The sequence below is a fragment of the Chiloscyllium punctatum genome, chromosome 12 (genome assembly GCF_047496795.1).
Source record: "Chiloscyllium punctatum isolate Juve2018m chromosome 12, sChiPun1.3, whole genome shotgun sequence".
Lineage (NCBI taxonomy): Eukaryota > Metazoa > Chordata > Chondrichthyes > Orectolobiformes > Hemiscylliidae > Chiloscyllium > Chiloscyllium punctatum.
The window spans coordinates 36,167,820-36,176,984 of record NC_092750.1 but is presented as its reverse complement, the minus strand read 5'-3'; the positions used below and the strand labels follow the sequence as shown (position 1 = coordinate 36,176,984).

At 39.2% G+C, this 9,165-nt stretch overlaps 1 protein-coding gene across 1 annotated transcript; it reads left to right on the top strand.

Annotated features, from left to right (window-relative positions):
* Window positions 1-3,053: 3,053 nt before the first annotated feature.
* hesx1 (HESX homeobox 1) lies at window positions 3,054-4,840 on the top strand. Its single transcript, XM_072581684.1, has 4 exons — window positions 3,054-3,240; window positions 3,502-3,683; window positions 4,456-4,557; window positions 4,674-4,840. The coding sequence occupies exons 1-4, from the start codon at window positions 3,054-3,056 to the stop codon at window positions 4,788-4,790; spliced, it is 588 nt and encodes a 195-aa protein (XP_072437785.1). The 3' UTR covers window positions 4,791-4,840.
* The last annotated feature ends 4,325 nt before the right edge of the window (window positions 4,841-9,165 follow it).

Genomic DNA, 9,165 nt, shown 5'->3' with positions numbered 1-9,165 from the left:
CTTAAAAAATATATAGTTTGTCAAAGCTTTTCATCTTACACTTATCAGGATAATTTGCAAGAATCTCAATTTAAGGGGGAATCCAACATTTATACTACACGAGTGTGGTTTGGTTGGACTTGGTACAGATTACGATAAAGAATATACTACTTAATGATGATTCATAGTTAACTGTCAGATTTTAAACCGTCAGATTGTCTCTGATTAGTAAAGGCATTGCCTTCAGAAAAGAACTAGTGAATTGCTATCACCTATTTTGTTGAGTTGAAACAGTTACATTTTATTTTGATCTGCAAAGAGCAGGACATAACTATCAATTTGTCGCTTCCAATAGGTTCCGGTACACAGAACTGGTGGGTGATCCTAAATTTGTTGCGAGCATAATTCATTGCACACTCAAAATTATCCAGCAAATGGTGATCATTTGTGAAATCACATTTATTGTTGGACACCTGTGAGTTTTGCAAACAAGGCTGGTTGGCTACACAGCAAAAGTGAGGACTGCAGATGCTGGAAACCAGAGGTTAGATTAGAGTGGTGCTGGAAAAGCACAGCAGGTCAGGCAGCATCCAAGGAGTAGGAAAATGACATTTCGGGCAAAAGCCCTTCATCAGGAATGGGGACAGGGAGCCTCCAGGGTGGAGAGATTGTCCTATTTTGCTTACTGTGAACAGCCAATGGGATATACTTATTGTTATGGTCATCTTATGACCAATGTCCATTCCTGATGAAGGGTTTATGACCGAAACGTCGGCTTTCCCGCTCTTCGGAGCTGCTATGCTTTTCCAGCACCGCACTTTTTGACTTATGACCAATGTGACCAGCTTAACGCTGGCATGAAAATGAGATAAAAATGAAACTCGTGTGAATGGTTCTGATGAGTGCAAGATGAAATACTTTTACAAAATGACATTTTTTCAACACTACTCAAATCCTGTACTACCAAATAATCTTCCTCGTTATTCTACATTACTTCCTCTGCTCAACTGCATTAATGCCATCAAATGTCCATGTCTCTTCATTTCCAAAGAAGAATCAAACTAGAAACAATGGCCCAGATATTTCAATCAAGGTCCAACATCCATCCATTTGATAAGTAACTACTTACCTTCAGGTGATCCCTGCACTGGCGATTCCTGTCCAGGGATTTCCTGATACGAACCTATTTAGGACTGTCGCACCACAGAAGCTCAAACAAACTATGCTTATTTCTCACTTTGAAGAGGAAAATGCTCTGTGGGGCAGGTGCCAGGAAAGTGAAAGAGTGTTGGGTTTAGGCGAGTGTGTCAAGTCAGGGGGTATCTAGCCAGGGTCGGGAACAGGGAGTCAATTCTGAAGAAGGTGTTGAGTCTGGTAAGTGGAGGGATGGTCAAATCTATAGGGGGTGCGGTTGTTGGCTTGGGTTTGATGGGGCAATGGGCGGGGAAGTGGAGTCAGTTTTAATAGTAATCCAGGAGATCGAATAGGTTTTTAATCGTGATATTTCCTGCTTAATTAACCATAACCCAGCCGGAACTCTTGAGTTTCCAAATTTAAGGGGCTTTTTCAGACTGTTTCAGACACGGAAGAGCTCATTGGGATTTTCGATTTCTCTGGCAATTCCCAAAAAGTAAATTGCATTGGGAATTCCACACAATTTCGACATCGTGGTCCTGCGTAAATTACCTCAAGTCTTTGACAACTCGAATATATGATGTGGACGTGTCGGTGTTGGACTGGGGTGGACAAAGTCAGAAGTCACACTACACCAGGTGTTAGTCCAACAGGTTTATTTGAAATCGCAAGCTTTCGAAACTCTGCTCATATGACCCTGTTACTTGAAACTGAAGTCCAGTACGGACCATGCGGGTCTGCGCTAGGGGGAAAAAAAGGTTAACCTGATAGCGCCAAGAGACAACTTGGGTGGCACTGCACTTGTCACTGTGCTGAATTCAATAGCAATATCTGAGTTGTGCCTGAGGTGAATGGACACGCCCGCAGGTAGTTCCTTTTAGCAAATCGAAAATGGTTAAATGTATCAGCAGCAGCCTTATGTGGGTTGGATAGTTTACACTCTGCGCTGGGGATTAAAAACAGAACTAGGTAAAAACAATGACTGCAGATGCTGGAAAGCAAATACTGGATTAGTGGTGCTGGAAGAGCACAGCAGTTCAGGCAGCATCCAACGAGCGCTGCTCGTTGGATGCTGCCTGAACTGCTGTGCTCTTCCAGCACCACTAATCCAGTATTAAAAACAGAACTGTTCAGTTTGGAAGCATTTGACTTTCAAGAAGCCAATACCCAAGAGAAAAAGTCTCTTGGCGTCAATTTCTCTGCAATTGTTTTTAATCATAGCTTAGTTTAAAATCGGGAAAACTAGTTCTGAATTACCCCATTCATTATTTCCTAAACAGAAAAAGTTAATCAAGAAAGGATTATGACAAATTTTGGAATAAAGTGTCCCTGAATTACTTAATATTTCAAAGGAATAAATCCAATGTTATTATGTCAGTCGCTGATTGTTTCACTGAGTGAATCCAGGCAGATGAGAACAATAAGAGTTTTAACAACGTTTACAGCGTGTCTTCTGCCCGCACTTTTGTTTTCAGTTGATCTGAATGCAACGTATATGCATACAAACTATCCGAATATTCATTAGGATTATCCTTTACTCTGGTGAAAGACAATCACCTAAATGAGATTATTCTTTGGCTAAAGACTCTGCTACTTTTTCCTGTTTTCCAATCAGAACTGAAAATTGATTTCCTCTGTGTGTTAAACAAAGTAAATTGCCACGATGAGATTTTAAAGGATTTGGAAGAAAGTGATGGTCGCTGGGGTAGGGAGATAAGACTCCTGCCACCCCCTCCATTGCTCCTATTAGGTGCTAATTACTCGACAACAAAATAAACAATTATCGCCTCGATTGGGGGCTGAGGGGATAATGGGGGAAGAGATCTTCATTCAAATGCTAAAACTTTCTAATTGCACAGTTTTAATTAATGAAGTCGAAAGTCTGTACTAATACAGTATATGGAAGGAATTGGGCTAAGCCTGAACATAGAGGGAGGGTAATGGCTAGGCTTGGTCCCTGTGCTGGTGGTGGTGTGAAAACGCACTCTCAACTCTCAGAAACTTCGAAGGCGTCAGAGATAAAAACTTCAAAATGCCCATTCACCATTGAGAGTATTCTGGGGTTGGATAGGAGTGAGGAGACGGCGCCTCTTCTGACTCCCCATCGATCGTGGCTTAATGTTACAGGTAAAGTTTGTGTAGATCTGCGATAACGAATTATTTCAAATCTTTGCACAATTTGTTCGGAATTTTTTTTGCCTGTACTGTACATTAGTACTTAGCGCTTATTATTGAGTGAATAGACAAGCATAAAATACGGAAATCACAGATGATACGCTGCGGGAGGCGGCCATTCAGCCCATTATGTCTGGCCCGAGAACAAGTACTCTTTTAAAAAAGTATTGCCATGTAACTGTTAAAAGTGCTGAACAGATTTTCTGCCCTTAGCTTTTCCAGGGAGCTCGTGTCCCGGTGCCTCTGAGAGATTCTGTGAGTCGGCAAATCCAGTGAAGGTTGGAAACAGGAGCTGTCCTGAGTCAGAAAGGCAGAGCGAGGATCGCTTCTCTGGTCGGCCAAACTGTTACTGGTTTCGAGGGAGAAGAGCCAGGACTGCATTTAGCAGGGACCAGGTCATTTGTGGCTATTTTTTAACATGCGCGTCACGAAAGTGTTGCTTTGTTTAAAAAAAAGATGCAATTTACATTTGTACAAAAGTAATTTCGAGCGTGCTTGAATCCCACCTAATAACTTTGTACGTAAGGATTCAACATTATTACTTTTGGAAATTTGACTTCAATCTACATAATTAAAATCCCAATATTTTAACCAGTCATCTCTGGAATTGTTGCATCTCCAATTAGTCTTTAATTCCCATGAATTGGAAAATGTCTAATTTTGAACAAGTTATTTTAGTTAAGATTAAGTTAATGAAGCGTTATTCTAATTAACTAGCTGGTTATGTCTGAAAAGAACTGATCCGTGTTATGCAGAAACCAATATAAGGCTTGCTGTACATTTTGTATTCAATAGATCAGAACAGACTAAAACGTTTTGTGCAAGTATGAGATGGAGTTTGAATCTAAAAGTTTCTCACCTAACATGCTACAGCATCCTCTCAATTGATAGAATGATATTCTTGCTCGAAAGTAACGAGTGGTAAGATATACAGCGGGGTGGAATGGGATAAGAGGGGAACGCAGGGAACGGAACTTTACAGGATATAGCAGTACAGAAACTGGTGTTATCGAATCAGTACCATTGAGTTTAATCGTTCTCTGCGATGTGTTCGGCATGTAGTTTAATTGTACCGTTCAACTATCTAATTTTAAAATGCAGACTCTGTTTCAGCAAGTGACTCCATTGGCCGTGGTCTGAGTTGATGGGTCTTAATTATTTTCTCAGATTGAAGTATTAGAAGAAGAATTTCAGCTAAATTGTTATCCAGGGATTGATGTTCGTGAAGAACTTGCTCAGAAACTGGCTTTAGATGAAGACCGAATTCAGGTAATGACCTGAGAACTCCAATGTTAAGAGACTACATGCCAATTAATTTGCCTGTTGTATTTATATCCTGTTGCTAAAATTTTAAAAGTCTTATTTTGATATCTTCAATATTTCAGATCTGGTTCCAGAATCGCCGTGCAAAGCTGAAAAGATCTCATCGAGAATCTCAGTTTCTGATGGTGAAAAATGCACTGATAAATTCACCTGTACAGGAAGCTGGCACCCAGCTATAGGAACTCAATCATTGATGCTCCATTTTATAGTTTGAAACCGAGGGACCAGGAAGGGCAGAAGTCTATTAGATTAGATTACTTACAGTGTAGAAACAGGCCCTTCGGCCCAACAAGTCCACACCAACCCTCTGAAGAGCAACCCACCCAGACCCATTCCCCTACACTTACCCCTTTACCTAATACTATGGGCAATTTAGCATGGCCATTTCACCTAACTTACACAATTTTAGGACTGTGGGAGGAAACCCACACAGACACAGGGAGAATGTGCAAACTCCACGCCTGAGGCGGGAATCGAACCTGGGTCTCTGGCACTTTGAGGCAGCAGTGCTAACTGTGCCACCGTGCCACCCATTATATGGGCTGAGTAGCTGTTTACAACTACCTAATTAGTAAGGGTAAAACAATTCAGCATTTTGGATTAGGGAGAGCAAAGTTGACTGAATGTTGTCTGATCAGAGTTCATTGATTCCTGCTGGAAATTCTCATGATGGTGCCTGGGTGCAAAATAAAGCTGTTTTGATGCTTTGTATGGATAATACCACAGAGAGTAATCATGATTTGGAGACGCAGGTGTTGGACTGGGGTATACAAAGTTAAAAATCACACAACACACACAATTACAAAATTAATCTTGCTTCCTTCACTCCTTCAATACATTAACTGGACCGACATGACACCAATTGTTAAAGTTCACTTGGGAATGTAACTTTTTTTTTAAAAATTGCGATTTACATATGAAAGAAGTGAAACCAACATGGCCATTCTAAAAGATGAAAGATTTAACAAATAATCCAGGTCTTTTTCAATATATAATTTCAGTCACATCACACTGTAAATCTTTGCTATAAACTCTGTGTCTTACAATCTTATTCTCCACAACCACCTGACGAAGGACCAGTGCTCCAAAAGCTAATGCTTCCAAAAAAAGTGTTAGACTATCACCTGGTGTTGTGTGATTTTTAACCTTGTACACCCAGAAGCAGTTTCCCAGAAGGCTGCCAGTATATGGAAAGGATCTCTAGTTGAGGCTAAAGAGTTGATTACTTTTGAAGGAAGCAAGATTAATTTTGTAATTTTACGGATGGTATTGGAAACAGACAATAGGGCATTGCTGTATGTACATGGGCTGTCACATTTCCTTACATTACACCAGTGATGGCAGCTGTGTGGTATCCTGAGGTTGTGAAAGGTGCTGTAGAAATAAACCTACTGTGGGTCCTTTAACATAACTCCCATAAAAAGTTTAATCTAATCCTTTTAATTCTGTTCACTGGAAAGTTGGGCCTGGTAAGTTGTAAAATCTACTGTCTTTAGTCTTGATTGATAATTTACATGTTAAAGTACTTTAACAACCAGGCATTGAAGAGTGATATCTGTTTATTTCTGTAGGGAGAATCTGGGTTACATTTTGGATCTTGTAATTTTATTGTATTTCCAGGATTGTTAAGCATAGGAATTTAAGATTTTGAATAACACTAACTATTGAATGTGATGTTGTTCCATTTACGTGGTCAAAGATTGGAAAGTAATGTACTACCTTGTTCCATTTGTATACATCTTGGATGGTGTGAATAGCTTAAAGTAAGTTATGAAGGTTTTTTGGCCTCTGTAACTGAATAAAATCCTGTCAAACAATCTGAAGTAATACATGTAATACTTGGTCTTTTGAAGATATTTAAAATAAAGGTCACTAACAATGATGGTAAATCACTATTAGTAGCAGTAAGATTAATTTCCATAAAGCAGTTGGTTTCTATTTAAGATTTTGTGGAAGTGCAAGCAAATAGGACTAATTATCCGATTCTACTTTGTTAGGAGAATCTTGTAATGTCGCAGGGTTTTTTAATGCAGTCCACTTTGACAATATTAACTAACCAATTTGCATGAGCACTGAGACTCTCCAGAGAATATCTGCTAAACAATTCAATTTGTAAAGTCAATGGCCTCAATTTTCATAAATGCAAATCATATATTCCACAAGGCCAAAGTACTGTTCCTTTTTAAAAGGGAAATGTATGTTGTTACAAGTAGTCTACTGTTCCTCATTGATGTAATGAATTAAATGATTAGGCAGTGCCTTTCTAAGGCATACACACTAGAAGGACCCAAAGTGTGCTGATTTAGCTATTAAACTCATGGCAATTACAGCTGTTCATGTTCTGGCATCTTTGGGATTGAGGGGCAAGGGGAAGAATTCACTTGGGGTTCCCATATCTATTAGCTTTTCAATACTCCAGCTACAGATTCTAACAATTGCTGATAAGCAAATACAGCATTCAGCTCTGCTATGATGCCCTCCATGAAGATATCTGTAATGAATACTGGATGTTCATCACATTAATTAGCTACTTGCTCAAAAATGGTGGACTAGTGGCACTCTTGTACCTTGGCATGCTCTGGGAATAGTCCTGTGGCTATCAAGCTGCCAGACTAACTGGGAGATATTTTGAGATTCTCTATCAATCAAATATCGGAAAGATAGAAGCTATCTGTTTTTGCCTCTTCTATATAATTTCATCCTTTTGCAGATTTTGTTCCACACAGTCTTATTCACATTGGCATCCTGATCACTATTTTAAAATGTTTTTTTATAAACATGTATATCCTGTCCATTCTTGTCTACCACTGCCACTGAAACCCTTGTTTATATTTTTGGAAAGGATTTTTAAGGTGCTGCTGGAACTCCTTTTCAATTACTGGTAAGCTTTTGATTGTAAACTAACCCCTTCTAAAATGCTAGCTATTGTTTCATTTAGTACTGTCCACTACTTTTAGCACATATTCCTAAATTGTATGTAGTGATATATAGAAGACCAGTTAAATGTATATCAGTTTCACTTCCCTGAAAAATCTTCTTGCCACAAATGGAGAGAAAGAACACTGTTTCTACTGACTCCAGTTCTACTTATTTGTTCTTCTCCTTCTGAAATATCTTCTGCCACTTTTAGCTGATCTTGAGCCATTTGAGTAGTCAGGGGCAACAGAGTGATTCTACAACTTAATTGATATCAGCTGGGACAACAGTTAATATCCCAATTCCCAAGGGCAATAGTTGAGGCATAGTTTTCAAATGCATTATTAATCAGTTTCCCTCATATGTAAATTATAATATTTCTAATCAATATATGCTTTAATGTTTTTGGAATGCTGGGTGATTTATTTATTTGATCCTTTCTGCCCAACTTTGCACGTATGGGAACTTGAACTGACTTGTCTGCAGTCTACAAGATAACTTTTCAATTTTTTAAATGTCTATACAACTTTAAGGGAACATTACAACAATATTTTCATATTATTAATGCTTTGTAAGCAAACAGCTATTTACTTTGGGTCAGTGTACTGAGTGAGTCTGCTTTTTGCTTAAGAGATTGACAAGGAGCATGAAGGACACAGGCTGCTACTCTGTCCTATCCTTGATCATGTTGAATTGCATGAGAGCTCATGTTGCCACTGCATGTCACTTATCTGCCAAATTAATGTGGTTCCAGTTTTGAGAACATTTAAAAGAGAATTTGATAAGTGGTTGAAGGGCAAAACAAATGGAGATGGGTGGGGGGTGTGGAGGTAGAAAAATGGAAGTGGATGAATTGGGATCACTTCTAAAGAGTCCAGCAGAGGTATGATTGGCTAAATTGTGGCTTGATGTGACAAACCATACTGAAGAAACTCATTAGGTCTGGCTAATCAGCGGAGGGAGAAGCAGTTAACATTTTGAGTCCAATATGATATGTATGAAGAAGAGTCATAACTCGTTAACTTTTTGACTCTTCACACTTGCCAGACAGAAATTGCTCCTGCACTGTTTTCCAGATTGCCAGCATCTGCAGTATTTTGCTTTTATAGCTGTTTCCTGTGCTGAATAATCCTGAAATTCTGTGATTAGAAAGCTAGTGGAAATGGCATTTAAATTTTGACAATCTGTGGGGTATTAGGATGCCATTATTCAAATATTAAGCGGTAAGGGCCTTTTTATTTGTTCAAGGAGTGTGGGTGTCGCTGGCAAGACCAGTGTTCATTGGCTAAACCTTTGAAAATGTGGTGATTAGACGTCATCTTAAATAATTGTAGACTGTCGTGAGGGTAATCCAGAGTGGTGTTGGCTAAGAAGTTCCAGACAATGTTTTGCCAAGACAGGATAATGTGTGAATTGGAGAGCTGCTTGAGATGGTTGTTTTCCATATATTTTCTGACCTTGATCTTCCTCTTACTAGAGATCACCGGTTTAGGAGGAGGTGTGAACTGAGTTATAGTGCATCTTGCAGAGTGTACACAATGCTGATACAAGGTAAAAACAATGACTGCAGATGCTGAAAACCAAATACTGGATTAGTGGTGCTGGAAGAGCACAGCAGTTCAGGCAGCATCCAACGAG

Bases quoted from the DNA above. Each gene is read 5' to 3' on its own strand.
- hesx1 (XM_072581684.1), top strand. From the start codon at position 3,054: ATGGCTAGGCTTGGTCCCTGTGCTGGTGGTGGTGTGAAAACGCACTCT. The intron at 3,241-3,501 runs GTAAAGTTTGTG...TTCTGCCCTTAG, and splicing joins ATCGTGGCTTAATGTTACAG to CTTTTCCAGGGAGCTCGTGT. The intron at 4,558-4,673 runs GTAATGACCTGA...TCAATATTTCAG, and splicing joins TAGATGAAGACCGAATTCAG to ATCTGGTTCCAGAATCGCCG.